At 42.0% G+C, this 11,665-nt stretch overlaps 1 protein-coding gene across 4 annotated transcripts in view; it reads right to left on the bottom strand.

Moving 5' to 3' along the window:
- Positions 1-538: 538 nt before the first annotated feature.
- TENM4 (teneurin transmembrane protein 4) overlaps positions 539-11,665 on the bottom strand; it is a 591,948-nt gene continuing 580,821 nt past the window's right edge. For all 4 annotated transcript variants that reach the window (XM_088068964.1, XM_088068961.1, XM_088068963.1 and 1 more), the window contains 2 exons: positions 10,218-10,360; positions 539-2,242 (listed from right to left, as the gene is read on the bottom strand). In XM_088068964.1, coding sequence (XP_087925090.1) covers positions 1,484-2,242; positions 10,218-10,360 — 902 coding nt within the window. In that variant the 3' untranslated portion in view covers positions 539-1,483. The remainder of the gene's footprint in view (positions 2,243-10,217; positions 10,361-11,665) is intronic.

Raw genomic sequence — 11,665 nt, 5'->3', positions numbered from 1 at the left:
TCCCTTGAATTTCAAGGACTCTTGCAAATACCAGAGCACAGAGGTTATGTGAATAAAAATTACATTAGCATGCCGAGCAACTTTGTCAGCAGTTTCTTACTAAAGCACTTGGTCCTCTCTGTAGTGGGCACTTCCATTCAACCTCCCCCTCATCACTGCTAACAGTCAACTGGGCTCTCCATTAAATTTGAGCTCGTGTACGAAACAGTGAGAGGGTTGATTTCAATATTCTCCTTCTTGTCCCACCACTCACATGCTGTTGCTACTTATTAAACATTTTAAAATCCCTGCTGCCAAAGTCCCCAGGAGACATTTATCTGCCATAGTCATAAACGACTTGCCAGCATGCTACTCCAAACTGCATTTCCTAGCCAATAAATACACAAGCTCCAGAATCAGGAAAAGCAGGGTTTGGCTCTAATTTTCAGTGGTATGTCACTGGGATACTATAACTACTTTTAAATTCAAATCAGCTTCCTAAAAATTAACTGATTTTATCAGATACAGCACAGTGGACTGTTAAACACGTAGCCTCATGTACTGAAACACTATACATTTAATGAAGTTATGCCATTAGCAAATGTACAACATGGGTGCATTAAATCCACCTATAGAACAGCTCTACGTATGAGAGAGGATTTATTTTAGCTTTTCTCAATAGAGCAGGAGTCCCTTTTCTTGGCTTTTGCTAGGTTATTTAACTAAAACCAGGATTTGCGCACACACAAAAAACCCCAAAAAGTATCTACTCTCATAATGAAAAAAGACTGATTTTTTTTCTTTTTTTATTCCAGTTCAGGAAGGAAGAGAATCATCTTGCAAGGTATTATATTCAGCTCCCTTGCCTCTATAATCTACTTCTGCTCAGCAGGAGCCCCCAAAGAAACACCTTATGTCCCAAGTGAAACGTGAAAACTACTTGTAAGGTCTTTTTTGAGGCACATGATTCGGACGGTCACTTTCAGAGTATCAGAATCCGTGTTGTCTTCCATCTCCTTTCTTTCTGGGAAGAGCTCTCTGGCATGCCATGGGCTCCCCCTGTTCCAGGTGGAAGGTTATTTCCCTGCCCCAAATCAGAAAGGGTTAGGATGACACAAGTTAACACAGACACCCATTTCGCACTTACACCTAAGGACGTACGTTGACGACTCCCCACTTCAAATTCCTTACAAAGAGGGGGGAAAATAAACAAAAAACCCCAAAAACAACAACAAAAAAAGGACAAGAGACAGTAAATTTCACTGTGATCACACTACGGCAAAATATACCTTCTGTTCATTAAAAAAATGTGTGAAGGCCAAATTAAAGAGGGAAAAAAGAATGTTGCATGAGTTACAGTGCAACCGTATTATTCCTTCTCATTCTATTTTCCTCCCCCCCACCTTGTTCAGTTTAGAAAAAGGATTGAGTACAACACAGTCAGGTAAGTGGCCACAAAAGAGTAGCTGTCTTTGGCAAGAAGTCACCGCATTGACCCTCTCTGTCACCTTCTGCCCATTTCGCTCTGTCTCATGAAGTGGATGTTGTTGGCGCTGTCTGAGAGTTCGGGGTACTGCTCCACTGAGATCACAAAATAGCCATCGTAGCCCTGTACCCGGCCCGTGTTTAGCACTTGTTGCTTCTCCCCTTCTGTCCACGAGCGAATACCCTCCTCCCCATCCCGCAGTCTCTGCTGTTCTCGGGACCAAGCTTGGCTGATGGCGCGCTGTCGCGCCAGCTCCAGGACGCGTGCCTTCTCCTCGTCCAAGGTGGTCCCGTAGCGCGTGTTTAGACACAGTGCACCATACTGGAGCTGGATGTCCGTGTAGCGTCTAGTCCTCCCGCTCAGCACTGTGTTGATCTGGGACACTGTCACATTCACGCCGTTCTCCAGGGTCCTCCGCCCGCCGCTGAGGCCCAGGATGGATAGGTCGCCCTCCGACGGCCCCTGCTTAATGAAATAGTGTGTGTCCACCCCGTCGATGGTGAAGTGCAAGTTCTCCAGGTAGTGGGCGTTGTTCAGGATGGCTGCGATCCTCCGCCCATCCTCGTTGGCCACGCTGATGATGTCAGTGGCCACACGCCCGTCCTTCATGGCAAACTTGACGCCCTTGCCAAAGATGGAGCCTCCAGAAGCAAAGTTCTTGTTCTTCTTGACGCGCCGGCACCCAGCGATGCTGGAGCTGTAGATTTGTTCAAAGCGCTCCAGGGTGACAAAGGCCTTCAGCTGCTTCTGCACTTCACACTGAACTCCCAAAATGGACTGAGAGAGAGAGAAAGAAGAGGACGACACATTAGAAAGAGAAACCTGATGACCCAAAGGCATTATTAGGATGCTGGAGAGCAGGAGAACATTCTGGAAACATGTAATGAGGACCCACGTTATCTTTTTCCCTTATGTCATTTTTCAAAATTTTAATTCCTTTTCATGGAAGAGACATGTTGTCCCCCTTAATGCTCATTGTTTCTATAAACTGAACTGTATTTAATCCCATAGATTGAAGGATGTAAAGGTAGAAAAAGACTTTTTTGCCTCAGTGGTGTGGGGGTTGAGTTTGGACACATAATTTGGTTGTGTTTCAGTGTTCTTCTGCATATAAGAAACAATTTGTCTCGTGGCCATGATGCTTTACCAAATGTTTTCAGATTTTCTGTGAAGCATGGAAGTATTTGTAAAAGTTTCTTCTATTTTAACTCCACTTTGTAACTCCTTGTGCTGCCTTCAAAGGCCCTGCATGACCTGTATGACCCTCAAAGTGGCCATAACCTCTCTGTATTCTATTTTAGCCTGGCCAAAGCAGGTTGTTCAAAACTCAAGGAAGGCATTAAATCCAAAACTGATTTCCTGCAAACCCTCTACAATTTGTGAGGCTCCCTGAGTTAAGGCCAACCATACCTGATGCTCAACTTTTGGCTTATATTGAAGCAAACTGCTGAGAGACACCAGCCCAGGTCATTTGCAGTCCGGTGTAATACAAAGTCACTTTTGCTGTTTGTGTATAATGGAGCAAGCACACAGCAAGTCAGCAGCTCATCATTACTGCAAAATGCTCTGGAAATGCTCCCATCAACTCATGGCAGCACTGGCTTCTTACAGACTCCTGTTCGTGAACAATTATTTGCTCAAATTTCACAAAAGCAAGAGGATTCTATGACAAAACTCTCCTGGCACTGCCAACGGCTCAGTTCAATAATGTAATGACATCCAGGATTAAAAATAGCCTACAAAGTTTGCTCCATTCCAATTATTTTGAGAAAATTTAACTCCCATGAAGGATATTGCCTTAAACTGTCCATGAACTAGAGATTCACATCCTGGGTGCAAGAAGACAATTCAGATGATGTGGGTATTTCAGTGTGGACCTCTCACACAAGACTTGAAACATGACAATGAAAGTGAAATAAACTCTCATTTCCATGGTGACCATTTCCAGGGAAGAATCATAAAGTATTAAAAAAAAAAATAAAAAAATTAAGGATTGAGCATCGCAACTTGCTCAGAAGTTATGCAAAGTTTCGACTGATAAAAGAGAAAACTATAAGGGAACAGAGGAACACAATTTCAAGAGCACATTGTAGGTTGTAGAACATTACAATTCCCAGAAATTACTTTTTTGTTCAAAGTGCTGAGCAGGCTGGTGTACTTTCTCCTTTTCCCTTTTTGACTGGCAGCATAGCAGGTGGAGCAGGAACCAGTCTCCTATGAAAAAGGAGCTCTTTCTGGTTTTCTCCATCCTGCCTGTGGGGCATCTCACACACCCCCTAGAGAGCAATATAATTAACAGACTGATAGGGAGCTGAGCCCAGCTTCTCTGCCAATTGCACAAGTGCTCTAATTATGCAAAAAATGGACATAATTAATGTAGATGTCAGTGATGATGGACATGGAACAATTAGGCTTCTAGGCTCCCTGAAACATTTAACTGTTCTAAACAAGTGCACACTGCACAGCCTTGGTAATTAGCTATTTCCTCTTCAAAGAAGTTTAAATGGAGAGTTCTTCTCAGGTGTATCTCGTAGGGGTTGACTCCAGGTGGTCCTTTTACCACTTTCTATGCCATGCTGCCTTTCCAACTTGCCTCAGTAACATTTACCAGTGATGGGAAAAGGTATCTCTCAGCACTCGTACCAAATCACTGCTCACTCAGGGATGTAAATCAGGTCTTCTGTGCTACATTGCTATGTCCTGTGATCACTTTTGTATTGCCATCTATATATACATCACCTTGTTTACCAGCAGGTGAGTGATAAAGAGTCCCTGGAATTAATTGCACCATCTACTGATTATCACCTTGGGGAAGGGAGCTTCGGGAGATCAGGCAGTACTGGGCACGGATGAATAATTCCTACAAGATATTTCCCCTGTTTCCCTTCTCTTTTGTCTTCATCACCTTATTCTTGATGAGCTACAGGAACTCTAATATGTTTTCAATTATGAGCAAATTATTAGGTAAAGATCCTCTATGAGTGCTTCCAAATTAGGTTGACCCAACAAAACAGTGGATCTGGACCACCCTATATCAAAATTCACAGGCAGAGACCTACCTTCACGCATCTTAATCAAGAACAAAAACACAACCAAAAGGTTTTTTTATTGAGTACTGGTTACTTCTGGGCTCTCCCCACCTTTTTTTTCACATAGGGAAGTAGGAAATGAGATGTGCAAAGCTGTAATGCTGAACATTCACCATCACTTAGAATCACAGACTGGTTTGGGCTGGAAGGAACCTTAAAGATCATCTAGCTCCAAACCTGCCACAGGCAGGACACTTTCCACTACACCAGGTTGCTTGAACTTAACCATTAGCCAGCAACTATTTCAATAGCTAAATGCATCTCTGTTATCTTGAAAACAAGCCCAGGATGACTTTGAAACGACTTTGTGATTGTATTTCTTGGATAAAAGAGTGTATTTGGGAACAGCATTCTGTTAAAGGAAAAGCAAACACATCCAACAGAAAAAAAAAAACCCAACCAACAAATTTAAGCAAACCAGAGCACAGCCAACATGTAGGTTGTGCTGTGAATATAAAGAGGGTGGAGGCAAACAGATTATACATAGTTCAAAGAGGCAGTGTATCCCTGACTTTGAAATTGCTATTTCTATTTAATCTTAGAACTAATTTCAAAGAACTGGCAAGGAAAAGAAACAGAAAATTTCCATCCAAAGCTGTACTGGCATGTGCTATTCTCTAAAAATTGCTGCTGCTTTTAGCAACTGTAAACCAAGGCACCTATAAACCAGTTTTACAGAAGAAAGAAGGGAATTCATTGCTATTTTATTTCAATATTTGTTGCTCGATGTGAGTGACAAATATGCTGGGTTTGTTTTCCCTCACAGTCTTTTTTAATCAGATGTCCTTAGGTGACATTTCACTTTATCTAGTAACAACCCTTCGGAGAGAAGAGAACGACCTTCATCATTTGTTCTCTCTCCACAAAGCTCAGGAGAGCAGCACATTACCAGGATCTCTGAATAGCCTCTTACATTTTGCCGGCACCTCTTGAGGATTTGAAATACCATCACCAGATCCTATCATCTGTTGTTTTTAAATACCACCTTCCAGTGTGAGACTGAAAGCTTTAATTTCCCATCAAGGATCCAAGATGTGAAATACGTGAACATGTTTCCAAGGTTCTTTATATCTGTGTACCATTATAGATAGATAGGTGTTTCTCTTACCACCATATGGCTTACAATGCGGAAAGCTACTTTTTCCAAAAGGTTTGGAAGTTATGATTTCTCTGATATATGATTCATTTTTAACTCCTTCCTGTTTATCACAGAATCACAGAAAGGCTTGGTCTGTAAGGGACCTAAAAGATTATCTTCTTTCTAACCCCCCCCACCATGGCCATGGATGTCCCCCACTAGACCAGGCTGCCCAAAGCCCCATCCAACCTGGTCCTGAACAATCCCAGGAATGTAGCATCCACATCTTGTCTGGGTAGCCTGTGCCAGTGCCTCACGGCTCTCTGGGTATAGAATTTCTTCTTAACATCTACTCTATACCTCTACTGTTTTAATTTAAAACTGTTCCCCCTTGACCTATCCCTATTTTCCAGTGTAAAAAGTTGCTCTCCCTTTTTTTATAAGCCTCCTTTTTATTTACCCTGTAGCTCTCCATTAACAAAGCCATTGTTCAGCCATCAGCCTCCTCCCTGCATTCCACATGGCCATCACCTGGAGACAAGTCTCAATTTGGATGTGCCCACCAGCACCACTGCACTCCAGGCAGGTTGCCTGAGAGGTGATGTGTGGGGCAGCAGAGCTGAGCCATGTGCCAGCAAGGCCAGTGCTCTGGATGCTGCCTGGCTGGGAATGAGCCAAACAGGAACACTAACTCAGGGGCTTAGAGGACAGGTCTCTTCTCCACCCTGCCACTGTACATGACTGTAGGGGGATAGTGAGGTTGAGTTCATTAAGCAGTTTTCAAGTGTGGAGAAATAAGAGGATTTTCCTTCTCCTCTTGCTCATCGTTTTTCAGATTTCTCATCTATTTTCATAAAGCCTCAAGAGCTTAATGTCTTTGAGACTTCAATTCCTTTCCCTGCATTAGATCCTTTGAAAACTGATCACTACATTTGTAAAACATAACTGGGTGCTGATGGACAGACATGCAGACAGTGTGATGGTCCAAGCCCAGGCCAAAACACCTGCAACGTCAGATGCCTTCCCTGAATGAATGTACGCTGGCAGAGCCAGTCCCTCAAACAGATTGTCCTTGGAAGAAGGTCTGCCAGAAAGCACAGCCCCATAGCTCACTTCCTGACTGAGCATCCCAGAGCAGCCCCTGCCTCCAAAATGCTGCTGCAGAGGGGATGCCAAAAACTACTTCTCCACCAAAGCCTGTAACAGGCACTGCAGAAAACAAGACCATTCCTGGAGACAGTGACCATGGGATGGAGAGAAGGGTAGTTATAACAGGATGTAGATAATAATACAAGTGCTAACTTGTATTATTAAAACACATCTCCCTGGAAATGAAGTTGTTCTGGCTACAGCAATTACCTGACAGCTCAACAAGACAAAAAGGAAGGGAAGGAAAAAAAAAAAGCAAACAACAAAAAACTAGAAGAGAAATTGGATTCAGGTGCCACAATTCCACAATATGCCAGAGGTCACCCAGAGTCCCCCAGTGGCCAATAACACTGAACTTGTTCAACAAACAATTTAGTGACAGCCTCACAGCCAGGGGAGGAGGTGGGGGGAAGTGCTTCACAGTGGAGTATTAGATTTTAAATGTCACTTCAGAGCTTTAGGGGGTTAGTGCAAAGTTTATGACATGCTGGCTGTTTTCGAGGTGGTGGATGCTCAAAGTCAGAATTATCTCTCCTGCCTTCCAGACTTGCGAGTACCAAAAATGTTTTGGAAGGAGATGCTAGGGCCCTCTGGTTATGCACTCTGAAGGGAGATGAAGCAGTCATTTATGGGTGTTAGCTGCTTTGCTGTTGTGCTCCTGTTAGTCGTTTCTGCTGGGCCATAGCTTTGATCAGCAAAGCCAGTGCAGTAGCTCAAATATACTTTTGTCTAACATAAGGAGTTATGTGACCCAGAGAAACTAGGGATCATGGAGATGAGAAAGTTGTGGTACATCATTCATTGATCAATGCCTTGTCTAGGCTACTTTTAAATTACAAAAGGTCTAGAGATTACTCTGTATGCTTTGCAATACCACTTTACAGTTTGATCAGTCTTATTAACTGAAAATATTTCCTGTGCTTCCATTTACCTTGGTTCAATTTTGTCATTTCCTGTGTTAAATTTTCAAAAGCTTCTATTTTCTTCCACATACTTCATCAATAAATACAGAGACAGCCAGTGGGAAAGAGGACTGGATGGTGTCTGAGAGTGTGTTTTGATGACTGGAAGGTTTGAGAGTGAACAGAATTTTATGTGAGACATTAGTATTGGATGCATGGATAGGCATAGGAGAAAATTGATCATGTGTTCAGGTATCATATGTGAATGAATTTGGTATATGCAAATATGTGCCTACAATATGCTGGGTGTGACAGAAAGCAAGGGAATCCTGCTCTACAGCATTTAAGAGCCACTTGCTATCACAGCATGATCCTGCAACTGTAGACTGAAATAAAAATGCTTGTGTTTTGTTGCTGTTGTAACACAGGGGGAGAATATAAAACAGCCTGCAATGGTTAAATTCCACTTTCAACATCTGAGTGCAAAGGGACTCATCTGGAAGCATGACAGCTTCCCTCAGTATAGGTATACTGTCCCTTCATGACAGTATAAAGCCCTCTTTTAACAAGCAGGTCCCTGCACAGCCCTCACTGCAGCTTCTGGCTTTAAAAACCTGTGAGGAACATGGAGATTTTCCTTCCTTCTTTTTGCTCATTCAAGCAGATTCACCTAAATGGGTGGACAGAAGGGAGGACTCTCCTTCATTTTATTTCCAGCTTATCTGCCTGTATGAGCAAGGGTCAGTCTTCACCTCAAGCTGTCACACAAGTTGCTTGGCTATTCAATAAGTCAAATAATGATACTACAATACACATTAAAAAAAAAAAGTATATATATATATATATATATATATATATATATATATATATATAAGCGCTATACTACACAGAATGAACAAATAATAAAATAATGATATAATAACATTACCAATAATAATAATTTCTGTGGTGGTTCTGTGAGAGTTATTATCTACAGCACATTACAACAGAGAGATGGGCTTCTGTGCAGTCTCTGGGTGAGCCTTTCCTGTTTGCCTACTCCTGTACAGCTTTGCACAGGGAGACTGTCCCAGCAGCGAGGAGGAAAAATCCTCATTAGAAAAATTACTTCTATTAGCATTTTATGGTCTAATCAAGGAAATAAGAAATGAAAATGGAGTCTCTGAGCTTCAAATCACAACTGAGCTACTGCACGGTAAAAGTTTTCAAGCATCAATCCAGTCATGGTAGCAAAAGGCAGTTTTTTTAGTTCTCCCTATATTATTAAGTGACACATCATATAAATTTCTTGTTGAAGTTGAAGCTGGTACATTTTAACTTGTGTTCAGCATGGCTATGAGTCTGAGTACCAGTGATGACTGACACATGACTACTATCAATCTACAGCAATTGTTTGTACCTTTGAGTGATACCTTTTTTGATTCAGGAAATGTGACCTCCTGGTTTAAGATGTGTACCTCAAGAATCTGCTGCAGGACATCAAGATTTCAGTGAAACCATATGTAGAGAAGCTAGGAGGGCAGATGGAATCAATTCCATTGCCTACTTTTATTGTTTTATCAGCAGAAATGTGGTGAGCATGTCCTGATCTCCCCAAGCACGTTGGTGCCTCACTGCTCTTGCAATGTTTGAACACACTGCAACAGCAAGTGGGAGTTCAGACTAAAGAGGATTCAGACTAAACTGATGAAAGCCACCCCAGAATACAAACAGGCTATGAAATGAAAGAGAATCCTGAAAGGTAAATTACTTTTTCAAGGTTATACACTGATAAGCAGTAGGGCTGGGAGTTAACCCAGGGCTCTCAAATCCTGACCCCATGTTCTAACCTTTAACAGTGCTTCTTCCGTCTTTCAGCTGAGTAAGTCTCTACAGGAAGATGGGGAAATGATTGAGCTGCAAAAGCTTTTTTCTTGCCAATGTTATCACTGATTTTTGCACCAGCATCTACCAAAATGGCTTGAGAAACAAGATTGTTTTTAAAAGCAGGATACAGTTACATGGGATTAAAATGATAAAATGAAAGTTTATTTCATTTATCTGGTCAGATAAAATGAAAGTTTAATATCATCAAAAAATTCTTTCTGGAGGGACTTTCTGCAATGCAAAACAGTTTCCTATGGAAATAGTGTGGCTTCTTGTTTAAGACATTTTAAACCAAAATGATTAAGTTTCAAGAACAACAACAAAAAAATCTTCATAAACCTATTCTGTATCAAGATTCACTTTTTTTAACTTTTAAAAATCCTGAGTGTAAAGGCCTTGAATTTAGCCTGCAATATGTGACAATGGCGCCTCTTGTGGGAGAAAGAAACAGTAACACACCACTTCACTGAGCAACCAACAGAAAATATTGCAGGAAAAAGCACCATGGCAGTAGGGAAATTAATATGTGATTATTTGGTCAGATTTCAGTACTGGTATGGGGTCTAAATCACTCTTCATCTCACAACACACTGGTTTTTCAACCAACACTGCAAATGGATAGTTTGCTGATAAAGGCATAATATACAGTATGGAGTTACATGGATCACCTTGCTATTGTCCCATTCTTGGGTTTTCATCTGTGTGTGGATTAGTTCATAGGATGGCTCCATTGCATCCATGTCTGGCTTGGGGTAGCCAGGGATGACATTGTGCAGCTGGAACCCAAAGGTGAGCAGCCAACTGTTGACATCTGGAAGGGAAAAGAAACATAAGTAAGATTATCTGATCTCTCAAGCAGGATTGCCCAGGAGAAGGCCCAGAGGTGTACCCCACAGTGGCTAGCACTGTAGCAGTCTAGACAAAATGATGAGTATCCGCTTTGTGTGAAGAGCAGAAATCTTAATGCTCCTAGAAAGAGCCATGTGCCAAAATCTGGCCTTTCCACCTCCAGCCAGAGCCAAATTCTGCACTTTACCAGCTCTGAAACAGAAATGTTGGCAGTGAGCAAATGGCCCAAATCAAAGCCAACTTCATGTCTGTCCTTCATCAGCAGAAACCAAGCACTGTTTGAAGGTGTGCAGAAGTGCAGCAACAGCAATACACTCGGAGGCTGAGATATTCCATCCAACTAGGAAGTGTTATCCAGTCCTACAGTCAATGGGAAGTGTTATCCAGTCCTACAGTCAGCTTAGACCACCTCAGCCCCAATACTTCTCTTCCTGAGGACTCTCAAAGAGCCTGCGGGCTGGAGACTAAATTTAGAACTATGTACCAGAATACCAGGACATCCAGGATGGACAGTTCAAGCATTTAGCAGGTGCTCACAGAAGAGGCTCTGGATATATCCTCTGCTTTTTCCATGGATTTCCACCTCAGTCCAGAGTTTCCTGGCATCTTTTGTAAAAAGCTGTAGTTTGAGTATTAAACCAGTGTTAAGTCGCATCATCTTTTATAGTGATATATATAGTCAGCCTTCATACTATCTGCAAGGTACATTATAGTGAAAATAATTGTACAGACACAAGAGAGATATTTTGCCTGGGTACTTTTTACAAACACCTTAAAAAAAGTCCATGGATGGTGAGAAAACTGGTGGCTACTAGTGACAAATTACTGTCTTATACAAAAGAGGGACCACTGGCACTAAAGGGAACATGATGGAAAACCATCCATTTGGGACATCATTCCTGCATTTACCTGCCAGTAGGATTACAAAGTCTTCCTTGATTTTTGATTGCACAGCTATTAGGAATAGCAGCTGAAAGTTAATTGGCTGGAGGAAAAAATTATGAGGTTGGGTAACTCCTAGATCTGTTTGGGATTAGCATCACTTCCCCCCCTTAACTTCAGAGCATTTGATGAGCACACCTTGTTTGCCTTCACTTAGCTCCAGAGGACACACCTGCTACAGTGCCTAAACAATATGGTATGCATATGGCACACAATAGCAAGTGCAAGGTAAATACATGTATGAAGGTAAAGTTTAACTAATATTAGTTCCCAGGAGTCTTAAGTGTTTGGATGTAACTGGAATTTTGTTGGTGATTGCTCTGCT

Source organism: Pseudopodoces humilis, chromosome 2, assembly GCF_049639895.1.
Source record: "Pseudopodoces humilis isolate 2021_Gansu_Grassland_sample_001 chromosome 2, ASM4963989v1, whole genome shotgun sequence".
Taxonomy (NCBI): Eukaryota; Metazoa; Chordata; class Aves; order Passeriformes; family Paridae; genus Pseudopodoces; species Pseudopodoces humilis.
The sequence above is the reverse complement of the archived record's forward strand: the minus strand, read 5'-3'. Positions and strand labels throughout refer to the sequence as shown.